Genomic DNA, 20,558 nt, shown 5'->3' on the forward strand with positions numbered 1-20,558 from the left:
GGGTAAGCATCCTCATTCGAGTAGGAGAGAATGCTTTCAAGAATTATTCAGAAAAGAAAGAATGAAGAAAGAGAAGTTCCACAGACCGTGTTACAATAAAATATAACATGTGGTGGTGATCACGGGGGAGATCTAAAACAAAAAATAAAATAGTCCCATGCTTTAAAGAGAGGCGAAATGAAGTTTAGGGAGTTCTAAGAATGGCAGAATTATACAAAAACGGCATATTAAAGTGCACAGGTATGGCACAGAATTCATACTATGTAAATCAGCACACAGAAGGATCTGGTGCCAATGAGTTCAAAGAATGCCTGTTTCTGCTCTTGCAGGATTTCAGACTGATGTAATATCAGATGAGTCTAGACTATGAGAGCACAGACCCTTGGCTTGAGTCTTCCCTGTCACTGCAACCGTGTGCTCATTTAATTTACTTCTCTTCCAAACATAACCAAAGGCTTTTGCTGAGTCATGTAACTATCCAAAGGGTAAGATGCCTGTAAGTTGGACTCCTTGTGTGGAAGGATCCTGTCAAAGAGCTACGATTGCGTTACTGGTTCCAGTCTCTGCAGATCCTTGCATTACGATGGTCACCACAGAACCTGTGCTGAGACTGACATTTGTCCCAGCTCCACTGTTCTCTCATATTTTCTCCTTTGTCTGAATGAAGAAATCAATAAGGTATATGTTGTTATCCAGGGCGGTGAGCCTCTTGACTGGACACAATCAAAATATACACCATGAAATGTTTTCTACTACGTGCTTATATATATACATACAGTCGTTTTCCCTTGGCCAATTCTTCTATGGAACACAAGCTCTTGGTGCAAAAAAATCCAGCTTTTAAGAACTATGGAAAAGCATAGATCTTTATCAAATGAAAACCAATTTAACTTTCAGCAGTTTTTGTATGTAAAATGAAACAAAAATTACATTTTCATGTCTCAATTTACACAAAATATCATTTGTCAACAATTAAAATCTAATTCAGATAGCACTCTGAAAATGTGCAACCTCACACAATAGCATAAATATTTTCATGTGGAACATCAAAAGCAGTTCTTCACATCCAAGAGTTATTAAAATTTATTTTGCTATTTTGTTGCTTGCCCTGAATTGGAAAGCTTATTGGCTTTGTTCAGAACCAAGTAAAAAAGCAGCATTTCATGTCAAAAACAAGACAAGATGCGAGAATGGCTATGAGTCCAACTCCATTATTAGTGAGAAATATTAGCATGTCATTTGAAAATTTGGGAAATGTTTCCCATATGTTGTAAAGGAGACTGTGTAGTGGGAGCCAGAAAAGTACATCCTGTTCTATTCAGCGGTGCATCTCACTTCTTTTCACCCTTCTGCTGCCTCGTCATGCGAATTATATTCATTTTCCCACCCCACAATTCTAAATAAATACCGTATCACTTCTTTGCTGCCACCCATCTTGTGATTGAGCGATCACTGAGAACCTGACAGTCCTTGCATATTTTGGTAGATCAGGAATAATTCTAACAAGAGATAAAAAGCACAAATTAAAAAAATCGTCGGAAAAGTGCCTGTTAATGAAACATACTATCAGTTAGCAGCTAAGGATTTTAAGGCACGTTACTCATGGAAGAGGAATAAGCATCACCTCTGCATTAGGCTCAAAACTTGTAATTGATTTTATTTGTTGCTAGAGGAATCCTAGTTCGATTACCTGATGAAACTTTACAGCTAGGCAAACGTTTGACTTTTAAGTTGTTGCCCACGCCACAACTTTTATTATTGCTAAAAGTCCAAGCAACAACCTAAGTGCTAGAGAAGAGGAGCCAGTTGTAGAATAAACCATCCACGTTGCTAGCTGGCATGCCAGCCGGTACCTTCTGGCAAGTTTGATCAAGAACAGAACCTCCATTCCTTGTTGCCCATCTTCCTCCACAGCACAGCTACGGTGATGTAAAATCCCCCTCTACACTGTCAGACATGCCGTGTCAGGCACCACGTGCCACTGCTAAGTCAGAGAGTGATGATAATGTCAGGAACATGGGAATGGAGAAAGCAACATGCTTAGTGCAAGCAAAATCTTTTATGCAAGAACAAACAAAGGAAATTGCATGACAAAGATCAAAGATGCTATAATGATTTTTTGGATTTCCTTCAGCAGTTCTTCACAATAAACAAGGTCGGCATTCCAATTAATGTTCGGAAGCCGCTAAAACCTGCAGATGGTTTTTAAAATATTTTTTCCTCAGAAATCTAAAAAGAGATTCTTCTCTGCTGATACCAATAAACAGAAACTATTCATGCCCTCTTAGGTAGTCTCCCCTTTAAAAACCTCCCTAAATTAGATAGCAGCAAGGCAGTTCTGGTAATTTCCCACTCCTTTCTGTCACATACCCCATTTCACTTCCCTCTCGTCCTCGCCATGTATCTATGACCTCCTTCAGCAAAGATTAGAAGACATGAAAATTGGCCTCTGCAAGGGAATTGCTATGTCAAAAGAACACCCAGGCTTATATTCAGTACTTCAGAACACAAGGATCTCAAAGCACTGAGCGCAAAATATAATATAATATTTTGAGAACACAATATTCTCAGTGTCTGGGGGGAAAAGAACCACAGTTGTGTAGTAAGTCAGTGGCACGGTCAAGATTGAGATCTTTGCCTTGTGCCATTTTTGCTTCACATTTACCTAGGCAGAATTTCCAGTCAAACTAAAATGCCCACATGAATTTTTAAGCAGCTGACAATGGCCACATCTTACACAGTAATAATGTTTTTTCCACCCTTCCTTTCAGAATAATTGTACTGTGATAACAGGATCTGATCGGTATCAGTGAAGCATGTGCGTGTGAGGTAGCACACAGTATGTTTCCTGAAGTCACTGACAATAAGTGAATCACAGCATTACAGCGTTCAGCAATATGTACAATATCACAGGGGAAGCTATATGAGACCGTATTATGAAAAGGAATCCTAACAGAAGTTGGTGAATGGTCTCAAACAGAAAAAGTACAGCTTGACTATTTTCAAGTATATTATCAACATATTAAAGAACTTACATACTAAAATAAATATATCTATGACTTCTTTAAAAAAAAAAAAAAAATCATCCTCTGTTCAACTCCCTCCTGTCTACTGTAACCTCAATCAAAGCAACGATACAGGGTGGGTGCTTGCTTTGTGGCACTTCAAGAACCACATATAGATTTACGTGACAACAGTCTCCTCTTTTTTGTGTCGCACATAAAAAAATTACGAGGTTATGTATCCTGGCATACACAAATACCTGGAAATGTTCTAGGTACTCAGTAGAAAATATGATGACCCAGTAAATACTGTCTCGCAAACTGCTTCTGGCTTCCAGGCTGAGGGCTGGACCTACGCTGAACTCGATAAAATCTGAAGATCTCTGGTTCTAACGCCATGGACTGCCCTAGCATACTTCTCGAACTGGAGCCAGGTGCAAGCAACCTAATGCTTACCTAAGCTAGGAGAGTCCTTAGGTAAGCACCAGGTTGGTTGCCTATGGCTCCAGTCCTAGAAATATGAATCAGTAGTACGTACGTTAGCGGTCACGCTATCGCTAATGTGGCTACTTACCCGAGTAAAGGTATGTATATATTCAATATGCTAGGGGTCTCAATGGAATCATCAGATGGTGAAAACACTGTGCTTGATTCTTATCTTCTTTCTCCTGTTTTTACATCAAAATGCATCAAAAGCAGTAACGCTCCCTTACATAATGCAAGCTAGGCACATTTTAACCTGGTTTGGAGGGGTTTTCTTCTAGGTTTGTTTTTTTACAATAAATTGGATTCCACATTATATGCTGATACTATATTGTGGTCTGTTGCACATTTCAATAAGCACCTCCTTCTATACGTTACAAGAACTTCAGATTACATGATATGCAGAAGACCTAGGTCAGAGGACTTAATTTTCTATGAATCTGAAGGAGAATACTCCAAGTTAGTGAACACATTGTTCCCTGAATTGTAAAAGGAGCCAACCCATAATGATATGAAATGGAAAAAACCCCACATTATAATACAAGAGTATGGCAAGCACAGGCTTTAAGAAACAACTACTCATTTTTGTTTGGAAGCAATTTGAAAACACAAATTATGCATCAAAGTGTGTCTGTGATTAGCATGATCTGATAGCTTTCTGCTGTTATTGGTTCAATATTAAATTGAGACCTTGCCCAATAACATCAACACAAATTAGCTAAGACTCAAAATGACAATCAACTTGGAGGACCTATCCTGAAAAGTGGCACTAACAACTTCCCAGCCTCGATGAGCTCTCAATCTTGCAGCTGTTTTTAAAAGCTTCCTCCCAAAGGCACATTTAGAACTGAATTAAATGCAACTTTGACTTAATTAACGTTTTAAATGATAATGAATACAATGTAGATTCATAGAAGGCATTTACATTGTGTTATAAAACTGATAAAAATTTAATAACTCTTTGTTAATAAGTTATGTCTCTCCAGACCCATAAAGCCTAAGGCAGTCGGTGCTGTAGTCTAGGGTCTAATCCAGGTTCCTAACGCAGGTGGTATAAGGAGGCAGGAGACTGACTTGACACTTGACATTTGCTCTAAGCCTGCTCTGGATCAAGCCACTGCTTGTTCATAAATACTTTATTTCATATAGTAAAGGTCAGAATTTGGGCTCAAGGCAGGGCTATGACAGAAATGCTCAAGCTGAAACGGAGCCAGCTCTGGCATCTGTCGCTTGAAATAGCTCGGAAACAGCAGAGAAGGAGACCTAACCGGCTAGCATCTGTCCCACACCAAGGAGGTAACAGGAAGAATCTGCTGCCTGGTGGTAAGAAACTGTCATGGTGAGTTTCATGACAACCAGCCACACTCAGGAACTAAAAATGCAAACATAATTTCCATGTCACCTTGCATAAGACCCTCTGCTAAATTCACTCCACAGGAGGCAGACAGCATCTTTTCTAGCTTGTCCCCATCAAAGCAAGCCACTCACTAGTCTCTTCCCTATGACCCTGGTAAGAATCACTGCTCAACATAAAGGCCTAAAGGAATTAAATGCAGACTTCTTGATCTCTCCTTCCCCTGCCTCCCCAATTCTTCGAACAATTTGCTGCTAAACTTAGCAGTGCCTCCATCCCACTGTGATGCGAGAGCTCATCTCCTTGTTACAGACAGCATAAATTGGGCAGAGCTCCCCCTCATCAACCTAGTCTTAACATGCTGCATCACAAAACTCAACTGAAAAGGTGTGGGCTTCATTATTTATATCTGCTGGTCATCAGTAACGAGTCGGATTGTCCTGCTCTTACCATTCTGCCATCTGAAAAGGAACAGCTTTGGTTCGCGGGGGTTGTTTCAGCCCTTTTCTGCTCTTGCATTTCTACATCTCAGTATTCATCTGTATGCTCATGTTATATCCAGAAGAGAGTTAAAGACTTTAGCAGCACTCAAGTTCCATCAAAATATGGAACAATAAAAGGGATTGATGTTTTGAGTGTTAGAGTCAAACTACATAGTTGCAGTCACCTATCGTAAAAATATCTGTTGTTTCCTGTGTACTACCTTCCCCACCCCCACACACCCCCGACCTCGCCACAATTAATGTCATCTATTTAGTATCTGAAAAGGAAATACAAAAGTACCAGTGCCTTCATATACATGAAAAAAATGATGGACTAGATACTTGGAGTCTCAAGAGGGCATATACACTGCTTCTATCTCTACGCCAGCAATGCAGAAAGCCATATGGTTGCACCAAGGAGAGGATCACCCGAAGGCCTGCACACCAAGAGCACGAGAAAGGCAGACAAATCAAAGGGCTGTTCCAGTGGAACCACCGCTCCAGCGAGCAGTTCTTGGCTGCTAGTTAAGACTGTGATTGCATACATTGAGTCCATTTATCCTACCTTTAGCGGAAACACCTGTGTGCACCTCTGTACAATTGCCACAAGGAGATGACTGAAAGAAAGTAGGTTAGGCAGGATTGCAAATATAAACTAAGCTTGGAAGTGGAAGGCTAACTTCATTCCCAGCAAAACAGATCTCATGGTGGCTGGCTTCTGCTCTGCCCGTACCACAGGCTGTGGAGCTGGCTGCAAACATGGGCAAATCTCCAGCACGTACAAGCATTGACTTCATGGCAGTGGCCACCACCATGAGAACCTCTACAGAAAAGCGCACGTATCTCCCGCATTAGTATTTTCTTTTTTTCAGTTGTTCCATTGCCTTGTTTTATATGCTTCAAAACCCCACTGGCCAGTTTTGGTAACAGCAGCTCACTTGAAAGCAATTCATTCTGAGAAGGTGGCCGAGGAAGGTGAGCCGCTCTTCGCCATTACCCAGCAGCCACACAGACTACACTGAGGTACACGCCTTTTCCTCTGCCACTCCCAGCTGTAGTAGACTTGCATCTTCACTGAGTTATCTAAAACAGTATTTTATCTGCAAAATGGAACACTAAAATATACACAGGTTTCCATTTTTACATTACTGTCAGTATTTTGAAAGGGAACGTACGCAGCCTTGTAGGGGTATTTAGAAGAAACGTCACAGCCATGTCAGTTCTCAGGACCACAAGGCTGAATACATGAGAACTGATGTAAGCAAAGTAAAAATCTGTCACCCCAAAAGCAAGAACAATATTTGGAACTAGTTTTACATAAATCATTATATCAGCCACAGCATGTTTCACAGGCTTATTGTTTATATTCTCTGTGGTTTTGAATTAACAGGAATTTATTTGGCACTGTGTCTCATTCTAATGTCCCGTTTCCATTAATCTCATTCATAAAAAAAAATAAACAGGCTACACAACATAATGCTATATCATTGTCCAGTACACAGAGGTGGGGTCATTCCATAGAAGTGAGCTGTAAAAAATGTAACAATCCGATTATAATCACTTGCTTCTGACCTTATGATGCCACCCCTGAGGGGCAACATCTGTCTTTCCTTTCCGAGCAGACCCGATCGCTTATTTACTCCCTCTGTTTCTTCTTCCTCAAAACATTAAAGGTGTGCTATTGCCTTTCTGAGCAGGAAAAAGATGAGACAGTGTGACCACAGAGGGATCAGCGGGTTATATTAAAGAGAAAAGTGTTTATGCAGCATATGTAAAAGCAATGGTTTCAGAACAAATGACTCTCCATCCCTCCTGTGGCCACAACAGGATTCGCACAGCTCAGAAAAAGTGCGTAGCGGAAGAGAGCAGTGGTAGCACCCTACCTTTTCCTGTTCGAGTATCATCAATACAATGTAAATGGGATCATATTTATAGCTGGTTTGAGAATCTCGGAGTCAGTAGCCACCACAAGGTGGTACACACATCCTGTCAAAGGGAAACCACTGCTGCTAAAGGGGGAGAAGGAAATTCTGGCACTGAAAGTTGTCTTTGGTGGGGCACACACAGGCCCTTCCTGCACCTTAGATCACCCATAAAATCAAGTATTCCTTGTTGTCTTGGCTACTCCAGCAAGACTAGAGCAGTAGTAGGTTAGTTTTGTTCCATAGAAAGCAGAGGGTATAGCTCTTGCATTCTAGGAGAGATGAAGACTACGCTGTCTATCCAGCCAGCAATTTGGGAACCCAGGACTTAATATTCAACTCATTCAGAAAAGCCTGAGTGCAGTTACACGACCGATGAGTTCTAGATACACTGACCGATGTAAGCGTTATACATTCTCTCTAGCTAAGTCAGTGACACGTCTTTCCCATTCCCACTATAGAATTTAGGTTTTGAAGTTGTAAAGACACACAGGAAGAGCCTACATTGCCCTAAATAGCACAGGTCAATGAAGAGGCTAGAGTTTTCCTCAACCTAACTTGTTAAACCACATTGCCAGACGTAGCTGCAGCACAGTGTGCCAACCTTGGTTCAGCAGCTCTCCTTCTCCAAGCCGCCCAAAATGTCCATCTGATCTTGCAAAATGTGATTTCAAGTCCTTCGAAAAAGACTCAGCATCTAACCTGTCTGTTCACCATAAATCACGTGATGGCACTAGAACACCAGATGGAATATCTGGTTCTAAACTGGGCCTGGGACACAGGTAGGTAGGTAGGTACATGCTTTGGCTGCTTTCAGAAGTTAAGCTTCCTCCAACTTGTCTTACATGGTCTTTCCTTTCACAAAAGATGGCTAGGAGTTCAGACTGAACCCTAAATTCAAAATACAGTGATAATTAGTCTTGTCTTTTGTCTCCAGAGAGCCCTGATATCCACCAAAGCCATAAAGGTTCCACACAAAGCTTCTCAGAACCACCAGAGTGTGCCAAGGCATGCTTTCTCACAAGCTCAATTAGATCTGTGTGGGCCTAGTATCAAGAATGTCTTTGGAAATTTAGATTCCCATGGCAGTGGGCACAGCAACAAATTTAGAGGTTTGCTTTTGGAACGTGAACTTGTGATGTTCCTGAGAAGCACAGCCATATGGTGATAGACACAGAAATTAAATGGTTTAGGTCAAGATTTTGTCTGTATCAATTAATCATTTGAATGGCACTCCCCAAGATTTGGCACAGACTTAAGCAGAAACATCACACTTAGTAACATAATTTCACTGTATAAACCACCCCAGGTTTTTCAGTGGCTAAGTGCCTCTCTTCACTCTAATTTCCTTGAGTCTCCAGTGCAAAAAATACTTGGACTGTTTGAGTGCTGGTCATGTAGCAACCCACCAAAAGCAGCTAAACCTGAAAAAGCATATACACACACAAATCCTATTTTCTTACATTTAGAAAAATCATATCCATTTTTTTTTCCCCAGACAACTGCCTATAAACTCAAAAGCTATTTTAATGTGATTACATTTAATCAAAATATGATTTTCATTTGCTGGAAGTAAAAGCAACAATATAATAACAGAGAAAATCATTCACAGTGGAAAATACACTGCAAGTGTTACTTTCTCTATGTATTAAACAATTAGTACCCTAAATCCTGTGTACATCATTGAACATGTAAATTGGTGTCTTCTACTTGACATCAGATTTGTACAAACAGCGTTAATTATTATAAAAGCTACTCACTGTTTCAAGTTTCATACAATGGTCTGTGATTTTATTTACTTTGGGGAAGAAAAAAACCCAAGCCTCCTTTTATAACCAAAAGTATATTAAAAAAAAAGGGGGGGATGGGGGTGGGAAATGAAAGAAAGAAATGCATTAAGCAATTGTAGAAGCAACCCAACCCAACTGGGGCACCATGACCAAAGCAAGCCCTGTAATAATATAATGACCTTTAATGAGTGTCTGGGGAAACAATACAGTCCTAGCATAAAAGACAAAGGGCAAAACCCATCATGGCTCCACTGACACTAATTCAAAATGATTTTCAGAACAACTAAAGAATGTAAGAGTGGTAATCTGATCCACCAATCTGACCTTACTTTGATTCTGGGGCCCTGCTGCTGCCATTTCTAATTGTCAAACACTCTACATTTCACATCTGCTCATATTTAATGAAAAGCTGACTCTCACCGCCATTCTTTGAGTTAACTAGCTCTGTCAAGATGGGCATCATACGACCCCTGCAAACTGCAAAGAAAACACACTGATTTCTGTTGAAGCCCTGCCAGTGAAATGTTGCATCTGTGTGTATATATATTAATTGGAAAAGAAAGGCTTATGCTGCTTTGCGAAGAGTGTGAATTGGTATTGATTTTCGTACTTATTATTAACAGTCAAAGGTGACTAGTCTCACAAGGGGAAGAGTGAGATCTCTTTTGAATTGATGGAGTGATGAAGGGGGGAAAGGGCCCCTGAAAGATAGGATGCTAAAAATCCTCAAAGCTGTCAATATCACTTAGCCTTCAAAATATAGCGTAGATCTACCGTGTTTCCCCAAAGTATTGTTTTTTTTGGTGGAAATAATACCATTATTGCAGAGGGGTTTGGCTCAGCAGGCAACACAATCAAAAATGTTTACGTTATCTGCCTCTGTACAGTCTTAAGTGAACTTGAAAGCTACGATAACCTATAAATTACGGTTTTTCTTTCCTTACCAAACAGTGCTAATGGCAGAAATTTTACCCATTTGTAGGGGATGTATTCATTTAGCCTGACCTGGTTGCTGTTAACACCAGTGCCGGGACCCAACCACATATTCTCTGTACTAGTCTGTATTAAGGCAAACTATACCGGGCACCGTGTCACTGAGGCTGTTAGGCTGCATAAGTAACACCGCCCGCAGTAATTCTCAATCCAGGAAGGTTTCTTGTTGGCTTTTTTTAACTATGTATGTTTTGCTGTGTTTTAACCTGATAAAGGCCTCTTTAAAGGATAAAAACTCCTGGAACTTAGGATAGGACTTAAAACTGGGAACCATCTCCCCTGAGCTGACGCACAAGTCGCAACCAAGTAGACAAGAAGAACATTCAGAGTGCTTATACACACGTACAGAGAGAAGATTTCTAGTAAAATCTCTAAAATCCTATTAAAATCTTTATCTGACAGTCTTTAAACAAAAAAAGCTAACAAAAATCACAGTACTGTTATACACTCCACACTTGTGTCCAGAAAAATAGTTCAAGTGTCAAACTAGTTAAAATCATTCACCACTTGGACTAGATACTGCAATATACATATGGTATCAAAAGGAAACCAGACACAATCTACTAACTATGTTACACTCTTAGCCATGGAAAGCATTTTTATCTGTGATGACTTGTAACAAAGCCGACATGCTTCCTGATCAAAAGTCCTAATACTCCTTTATAGATGTTTCTGAATAATTTTGTAGCTTTTCTTTGCTACTTGGGTGGGGAAAGGAAAATAGCTCCTGTCCCAAGACATAGTTTTGCCTGTTATGAACATCTGAAGAGGATAAGAAAATGAAAAAAAAAAAAATTTAAAATCACCATTTTTGTATTTAACAACCTTCAGTTGTTGACATCACACTGATAAAGCAAGCTTTGAAATCCCTGTCATTTCGCCCAAAGAATTAAAGGCTACGCAGAACTGTTCTACGTTCTCTGCCTTCTCTCTCTCAACTCTGACCTTTCGAAGGAGCTTTTGGGGCATATTCCAGAATGGTACTGTCCTACGGGACAGATTCCACAGTTAATTTCAAAAAGCCTGCATCAGGAAGTAAGCTTGCATCAGGATAGCCCTTCTAAAAAGGCACCACAAAACGTACAACCTTTTTAACTAAGATTTCTGCGGTTTCACTGTTGGATGGAAGGCCCTGCCTTACTGAGGCTGAAGGGTTACAAACAAAACTAAAGACAATGGGTAGCAGCATAGAATAGAATTGCAGCTGCCACGGTTCAGCAGCTAAGTTGTACCCTGTATATTTATTCCCTGCCCGTTGTATGCTGCTCTAGTGCCAGCACCATTAAAGCTGTCTGCTTAGCACCGGTCATAGGTTTAGACACAGGCCTGTTCCTCCACTGCAGCACCTATTGTTTAATTAATGACAATTTATATTGTATGAATTAAATAAAAAAGATGTCACCAAACTGCACTACTAAGGTCCTGCATGCTATTGCAAAAGCATGCCTCATAAAGAGCACATGAAGCAAAATAATGAATCACATTTTTCATCTTAAAAATAAATTAAAACAGAAATATAGATACAGAGCTGTATTAAATGTGGGTTTGACTTTTTTTTTTAAAAAAAAAGCATCAGCCCAGTAAAACTCACAGAACTACAATGTACGACACAAGACGGGGATGATACCACAGACATCACAGACATGGAACAGCATGTGTTGGTGTTAAAACTTACAGGCACGTAAACTGGTGGAGCAATCATTAACAGAGACAGAAGAAAGTGGGAAGGCTCTCTCAAGGGTGTCCATGTTACTATGTACACTGCCTGACATGCAAGAGCAGTCACGCTCAGAGCGTCCGCAATCAAAACAACATGCCAGTTTCATTCTCTTGTAGATGGACATCTTGGCTATAACCATGTGTTGGATGGGAGGAGAGGAAGAGCAGCAGGTTAATGGCAAGGTTATATATATAACAAGGCAGCTGGAAGGTAATTTAAGGGATTTAACACAGGCCTTAGTTTATGTTAACAGTCTTGACCCAGGGAAAAAAAAAATGCAATGAGATTATTGATAACACTTTGGCTGTACATTAAAAGTAGGGCAAAAGATAAATTGCTCTTTATTTCTGTTCAGTCTTATAGGGTGACCGCAGACATGGGGAAGAATTACTGTTTACAGTCAAGTGTTTGGATCAAAAAAGAACATAGTAAAAACAGAGAATCCTAAGAATATATATTTTTCCCTTGGCACAATTAATACTACTGAGTTAAAATGATTATCTGTTAGATATTTTTAGCCTATCTTGCTTCCTGTAAGAATCAAAGACTTTCTATATATATGTATGTATGTATACACAGACAAAAACACACATACACATATATTCTTACGCACACACTCACACACACATATACATTATACACATACATACATATACATATATGTAAATATATTTATTCTTAAACATATGCTAATAATTTCTCTGTATTAAACTGTGCCAGGGAACTCCTTTAATGCAATAAATTACACATTACTAAAGAGTTACAAGATGTTCATAAAATTTTCTGGAAAATTTACTTCATTTACATTATATCCTCAGGAATTCAAATTAACTCTTGACAGAATACCAAAATTTGCCCATATAAGAGACACAACTAATAATGGTAAATATGCTTGACATTAAAATCAGTTCACAAATAAGGCATCACCAAAAGCACACAGAGCATCGGTCCACTGAAACATGCTGAACCAACCACTGGCACGTTTCCTGCTCGGGACTCACAGGTAGGTTGGGAACCAAACCACTGAATGTAGAATTAAGGGCTAATGCCAAAAGGAGGGACGGGTTAGAATGGAACTTTTTTAGCCTTCAGTCATTCCAATGTCCTTGTTAGGTATTTCTGGAAATATACAGCATCTTATTTCACAAACGGGCGTGTAACCCCCACCGTGCCATTTTGTACGTTACCTGAATCACAGGCACGTTCGAGTCTGAAGAAACGCAAAGGCCACTGAGATTGTTTCACATGTTGCGCTGAACCAACACTTTTGGTAATGGTTTAGATTGAACTGACTCAATTATACTAAAAATGAAACAGAACACTGACAGGCAAAAACAAAACCTTAAAAGCAAATGCAGAAAAAAGGTAATGTTTCTCTGGCCTGTACCCTCAGTTTAGGATGTCTTTTTTGCATTATAGTAATGACATTAATTTACAATAATTTCTCTTTCTGTTGTTCCTTTTTTTTTTTTTTTTTTCCTCCCCGGTTTCTTAATGCCACAGTCACCAGGGAAGAGGGATTGAAATCGCTCAAATGGGTCAAGTCCTGTTCTAAGGCCTTGATGGCTTGCCATACAGTATACTTGTCAAGCAAGGGTAACATTATGATTGTGGAAAACAGGCATTGAGGGAGATGAATGAGTGATCTCTTCAGCAGCGACTCCATTCCTCTAAAACTTTGCTCACATGACTAATGCCATGTTCTTTTAGCATCCTAGTAGAGTTATCTTACAGCTGTTCAGAAAGTCATCATGCAGCGTCAGGCTTGTTCATTGCATGGTACATCATTCCTCAGAGCTTGGCTTTTAGTAAGGAGGTTTCCACTGCAGCTTTTGATGCACACACATTCAAACTACACAGAAAATTCAAAACAGCATTCATTTTCCCATGGTTTCCCTCTGTCTAACTCTTCCCAACACATTCTTTAAAATCGAAAAGTTGGGCAGAAAAAGAAAAGCAAAATATGTTACCAAAAATGTGGAAGTCTTTCCATTATGCCTATTTTATTATTTTCACTTTAAGGGAAGGAAAGCAAAATAAAGGGCATTTGTGAGACACACTAGCAGTAGGTGAGGCAAAAGGCAGGCCCATTTTGTTTTAATTATAGCTGTTTTGAAGGACTTTTTCTAATCAAATGCTGTAGCAAAACACACTGCTCAGAAATTCTCAACCGCTAAGTCATTGGTTAGTAACAGTCCCTGGGTTTCATTTACTTGTAGCCATATCTTGTCAACAGTCAATAATAGGATAGGACACATTTACGAAAATTAAAAGAAATCATCCTTAAGGGCAAAGAGGCTTGAGAAGGAAATCTTTTTGTACCATTTTCACCAGACTTAAACCAATGAAGGGGGAAATTTAAGCCCTTCTGCTCAACAGGGGAAGGACTCCAGGGCACTTCTCAAAAGTGATGCCCTTTCAGGGACTGTTTTTAACTATTATTATCAGTTGTTCCAGAGATCATGCATCATTTTAATATTTTACATCATTAACATGCAGGAAACAGGCTTGGACCTGGAAATGTAAGTAGCAGAAAGGACTTGCTACAAGGGTTTCAACCAGTATATAAGCAACTGCATACCAGAGCAATACATTTAGGAAAGAAAACATGCTGTTACTCTTCATTCCCTTTATACAGTCATTATTACATTCATACCAAATACAATACTTATTTTCTTTTAAATAAAACAAAACATGGATTATTAGTAGAGATGACTAGTGGACAAGATCAAAGACAGGACAGAAATGATTTTAAACGGTTCAGCCACACACATACCATTTCCTATAAAACTTGCAGAAACATTAACAAAAAATGGGACTCGTCAAAGAGACAGGGGGACCTTAAGAACAGCCTCTGGGTGGGTGTTAAATTCAGTTGACACCTGTACCACCTGCATCAGAATTGACTCATTTCTATTCATGGAATTCTTATGGATGTTGAATAGAACTGCTATTTTAAACTAGTAAAAACGTAAGTTGGGCCATAAAGGAAATTACTTCCCTATTTTCAACTGAATAACCAATGGACAAAAAGGAAGATCAGATCCTTCTACCCAGTATGATGACAATCCCACAGCATTTGTGAAATGAATTAGTAAAACTATCAGGGGATGTTATCATGGACACAGAAATCAGGCTACTTAAATAATTTACTGACAAAACAAGGCATATATGACCTAGCCATTTTCTGATTTGTGTCAAGAGCAAAAGGAAAGCAAAATTTCTGTCTTTTATTGATGAAGTAAATACTTCTGAAAAGTTTTTTTTTTTGTTGCAGTTTTTCTCAGAAGACAATAGCCTTCCATTCTCATAAGGAAAGAATGTCTAAGCTTCTAGCAGTACCTCGCCTTCTCATCGCAAAAACTCAAAAAGGCCAGGCAAAATTTTTAGATTGTCTGGATCTGAGGTGTTACTTAGAGTTCACAGACAGTAATAGGAAGTATTTCCAGCTGCAAAAATAAGCAAAGGAAACTGCAGATTATTGCCTACCTAAGATATCAAGGAACAGCTCTTGTGGGTTTTGGTTTTTTCTGTTTTGTTTTTTTGTTTGTTTGTTTTTTGTTTGTTTGTTTTAAAGCAAGCAGAATAATGTATGCCTTCATCTTTGCTGATTTTTATTTATTTTTTTTTAAACCATACAGTCTACCCAATCATCGTGCTCCACCCATCACTAACATTTTCCTTGTGACCTTAGGGTAACAGAAAGTAGATCTACGAGGACATCTAGTGGGTTTGTACGAGATAACAGCTGGTTAAGAAGAACTGGAGGTTTCTTGACCAGCAGAAGGTAAAAACAGGTCCCACCAAAGAACTGAAATGCACACAGCGTCATTTCAATTCATCAAGTTCTCATGATCCACACTACGAGTAAAATAACAGCAGCATTGAAGGGCGACCAGAGCGATCTGATTGCCTTCTGGCAATGCTGGTTAGCATCATGGGACTGAAATACTGAAATATTGGAAGGATTTTTGCCAGCACAGTTTCAGTTTCCTGAAAAATACAGCAGCATATCTTAAACTGTTTGTGAGGATTCATTTCCTCTTAGCACAACAGGCAAAGCTATCTTCTCCATTATTTAATTTCTACAGGATGACTTCAAGACCACCAAGTCAGCTCGTTCACTTCCCTAGCTTGCGACTTGTGCAATCAAAGAATGTTCGTTAGTTGCTTTCTATAATTCATATGATGCTGTTTGTTGTCAAAACTATAGAAACAGCAGGTGACCTACGTGGACATTCTGCTCTATTTTAGTAGCTATAAGAATGACTCACGGGTCTTGAAGTAATGGCACATTTATAGACCAATTCATTTTAATTTTGAAATCTGATCGTAACCTTTCCTTCATTACCTTACAGAAGACTCTCCGCCAGCGTACTTTCAAAGCTAACTGCATTTCTGAAAAAACCCAAGCTATTGGGGAAATGGAAAAAAACAAGTCAAAGCTACGTGACCTTTTCTTTTTTTAATACTCTCTAAGCATGAAGAACTCTCTTACTTGTTTAATTATTCCTGTTTAAACTAATTTCTCTGGTCCATAAAGGCCTAAGCAGAGAAACATATTTAAAATAAATACCTTGCTTCAAATAAATCCAAATTACTTCCAGTATTTTGCCTCCAGGTCAATAGGATTCATCATTTTATCCATAGAAATTAGTTTCTTTCTGGTTTATTATTAAGTATTGATTCTTATCACGCTGACCTCTCTCACAATCTGCTGTGCTGTGCTGCCCCATCTTTCTGCTGTGTCACTCCAGTGGCTGAAAATAGATCTTGGGAGAAATTTCTGCTCTCTGTCTGGATGCTTTCTACCACAACAGGTTCTCAATCCTTTAGCCTAGTTTGCAGGCAACACAGTAGGATAAATAGTAAATAATGATAATCATAAGGAAGGCCACTGCAATTCCAAGCTGTCAAGCTCTTTATAATGCAACTCCAGGAGTGTGTGTTTTTCCCGGATCCTCTGCAAGATCCAATGGCATGTATGGCTGGGGGGGGCGGGGGGCGGGGAGAGGAAAGGGGAACATCTCAATCCTATTTAAGACCTAAAGTGTTTTCACCAGATATTCTCAATTTATTGTGTGATATGCTGAAGTTTCACAGCCTCACTTACTTCAAATAGCTGCAGTTACACGGTACGGCTAGCAGCCTCCGTTGGGCTCAGTAACGCCTCGCTGCAGCTAGGAAATATTTGATCCCTCTTGCTACTTGAAAGAACAAGCTCCTCTAATCCCAACACTGTCCTACAAACAGTACATTTCTTTGCAGTGCTTGTATTCATAAGCAGAAAATTCTTTCCATGTCCCAAATGCTGTGTTTATCTAAATTATCATGACTGTACACACTGAAAGTGGCTGAGGAGAGCCTTCATCGAGTCTGCACCGCTTTCAAAGTGGGATGACTTGGATTGACATGAAGTGGTCTATAAAGTTCATATTCTATATATAATAATAACGTAAAACTTGACAGTTAAGGTCCTGAAAAGTCATTGTGGCTCTACTCACGTAATTTATTTCAAAATAAGCAAGCTGGGGGAAAATAATCACTGTAGCTTGTTTCCTGTTGGAGATACCGGTAGGTTTAAAAGGCAGCCACACCTTTAATTCATTGTCTGGCTTTCCCCCATCTCCTTTTTTTTTTTTTTTTTTATTTTGCTGATGAGGAGAAAGGAGTTAGACCAGGACAGTGAAAGAGCGTGTTGCTCTTTGTGTCAACTATCTAATGAAAAAGACAAAGCACAAAAAAAAAAATTGAAGAGGGGTCTGACAATGAATTGCACTTCACCAGGCAAACAGGGCTATAGTGGTCATTACCCCAGCCTAACCAGTATCCCTAAAAATTCGTGAGGTATCTCTAGAATCACTTCAAGGAAATGCTATCGCCAAGATCTCATTTTCAAATAGGGATGAAAGAATAAGATCGTGGAAAAAAAAGGGGCAACAAGGTGGAAGAGGGGGAAACTGCTGTATTTTCTTCAACGTCACCCTAATCTCCATTGGTGTAAACGATGAGAAACTTGTGCGTATGACGTCACTGCTACATGCAACATAAATAAAGAAAAGAACCAAAATACTGAACAAAAATACTCTCTTCTAGAGAAAGACAGGTTGGACCGCACTCTGGGCTACAGGGAACCCATTTTTACTCACAATAGATCACTATCAGTGTGCAGTTAAAATATAGTAGGGGCCGTGTTCCAAGGCAGCAAGAGGAAAAATAAATCAAAAGTTTGTCAATTGTCATAGATTGCAAGAAATTCCTTCAAACACATCAATGTACACACGATATGTCCCCTCTGGGGTTCAACCCCCACCGTTCACAGCAAGCACTGTCACTGGAAAAAATATATAGAGAATTAGACCACAGCTGTTGCACAAAGTGAAAGAAACAGGAGTCGTCGGTCATCCAGTTTAGAGAATTCATCCCAACATGGCTGCATTTTATATAAACATATACATGTATTTGGCCCCTTGCTGCAAAAACTACAGTTAATGGAATAGGAAAGAGATCGAAAACATTAAAAAAAATATTAACAATCTGTGAATAAAATTTCCACATAAGCATTTCTCTGGACAACGTGACATCAGCATTTATATGTTATTCAGGGAGTGGGATGGGTAAGAAAAACGGGATGGCAAAGAAACTGCAAAAGGAAACAAGGTTACTTTCATTATCCCTGGCCTTGTGGAAACATACTGATCTGCCCTGAATTATTAATATTAGGCCTAACAGGTTTGGACAAATGGCTATGTAGGTCAGACTCACGTTTAGACCCTGACAACACCACAAGATAATGTTCATACGGTATCTAAATGGATGTGCAAGCCCAGATGCATTATTAAAGAATGTGGTTTTCAAGTGTCACAGGAAACTGCATTAATTAATGCCACCATAATTAAGTTTTCCATGTAAAGATATTCTTTCACATTTAATTCACCTGAATGTGTCAATATTTTTACATACAACCTTTCATCTTACACATTTTCCGCATTCAGTTGCCTCTAATTGCTATGTTACTGGCTAATTAGAATATATATTTATCATATAGGACTACAAATACGCATGTGTGACTATTTGCAGTGCCTTTGAAAATCAAATTGACATATTAGCTGTTGACAGATCAGTTGACAGTTTCCTAATTCCATAGGGAAAGAGTATTCTTGATTTATGCTTTGTTTTGGTTAGACTGCAATTTTAAGACCAATGATTTGTATAGTTTACAGATGTATAACACAGTTAAGATTTTTCAAAAGTGATTAGTGATTTGAAAGCTAAAAACTGAGATATTTTATTTGAATAATAGACTGCACTAAAGACTTACCTTAAAAAAAACAACCAACAAAACCCCAAAAACCCTCAGGTCCCATAAAAGGAATCTTAAGATTGTCATCAAAATCTGATCAAAAAATCACTAATTACTGTTTACATTTTTCATTTAAATTTTGTTGCTGATTGACAGAACTTTAAAAGCAAAGCAATTCTATTATCCCTAATAGCTGTGAGCATGCTCCTAAGTGGAATCTGCTCCCAGCTATCACTATACCTGTGACCATATGGGTGTGTATGCAGGAAGGGAGAGGGAAGAGGGCAGATGGCAGACAATGAAAGGGAAATTTAAGATTTTACTCTCACTGACCTTTTTTTTTCTTTCTTTTTTTTTTTTCTTTCCCACCTGACTCAGAGGGTTCCTTCCTTAGCGTTCAGTGCTCACCGCAGCAGCTCTGACAGCCACCGCCACCTCCTTCTGCCTCACTAACTCCATCATTCTGTTTCTTCATCTGTCCCACACCCTTTCATTTAATGGACTGATACATGTGACCATGCCATTTGGAACATTTCCTAGTGCTACACAAAGAAGTTGTCACTCTCACCTCTCCACAGCCCTACTGCTGGCAATAACATCCCTTGTGCTGGCTGGGTCGCTGGACACTCCATTTTCTCTGTGCTTTCCTACTACTGAGGATGTTACGCTCATTCTCATTAATGTCTAATAAATGGCTCTTGCCCCTTATACTGTGAATTCCAGATTCATACCTTCTAACAGATTTCAAGGAAAAGTCTAGATCTCCCATTACTATGGCAGCTCTTTGGGAATTTTTTTTCCTGTTCTTAATCAGCGCATGTGTCAAAAGCATACACTATGTGAAGGAGGAGTAGAGAAGAAATAGAATAGGTCTTTTTTTTTTTTTTTGACAGAATCAGATAAAATTAAACAGGTAACATATTTATTTTCAACTGTTGGTTAATTTGGAAAAAAATATTGGGTTTGAGAGTTACAGGCACCCTGAGGCATCTGTAACTGGCTTTACCAGAACTTACTCAGCAGCTTCATTGGCTTTGGCAGCAGTTCAAAGGTCACATTCTCAAATGGATAAACTGTTCTTGAACAATTTTTTTCCAATATGTTAGGCAACGCATACATTCCTTCCACATCAGGCATGCTTTCCATGAGCTTTGCTCTCCTTGTGGCTACTGGGAGGATAAATACCATTTTCTGTCAGTGTTTCAGCTGCTTTCTCTCAATCATACTTTGTCCCACACTCCTGTCTTTTTGGGGGGAGAGGAGTTTCTTTAAAAACCCTAGTGAATTTTTTTTTTTCCCCTTTTAAAATCATGTTCAACAATTCCTCAGTTTCAGGCACCCCTTAAAGGCAGAGAATGCCCAGTTTAGGCTTTCTCGCATCCTCTAAGACTAAGACAGTGATAACACTATGACTGGATCTATACATAAGAGGTTTTCCCCTTTTAGAAGTAATGGTAAAATAGATAAAATCCAACTCTTCTGAGATCTTTCAGTTTACCTAATCAGTAC

At 39.2% G+C, this 20,558-nt stretch overlaps 1 protein-coding gene across 27 annotated transcripts in view; it reads right to left on the reverse strand.

Annotated features, from left to right (window-relative positions):
- Positions 1–20,558, reverse strand: part of KCNMA1 (potassium calcium-activated channel subfamily M alpha 1) — a 505,717-nt gene that overhangs the window by 87,520 nt on the left and 397,639 nt on the right. For 16 of the 27 annotated variants that reach the window (XM_055802251.1, XM_055802256.1, XM_055802243.1 and 13 more), the window contains one exon: positions 20,066–20,218. The exons of 8 other annotated variants lie outside the window; for them this stretch is intronic. In XM_055802251.1, coding sequence (XP_055658226.1) covers positions 20,066–20,218 — 153 coding nt within the window. Of the gene's footprint in view, positions 1–11,701; positions 11,876–20,065; positions 20,219–20,558 lie in introns of all 27 variants that reach the window. 3 more of the 27 variants (XM_055802360.1, XM_055802352.1, XM_055802344.1) reach the window with 1 other exon arrangement.

Source organism: Falco peregrinus, chromosome 1 (assembly GCF_023634155.1).
Source record: "Falco peregrinus isolate bFalPer1 chromosome 1, bFalPer1.pri, whole genome shotgun sequence".
Taxonomy (NCBI): domain Eukaryota; kingdom Metazoa; phylum Chordata; class Aves; order Falconiformes; family Falconidae; genus Falco; species Falco peregrinus.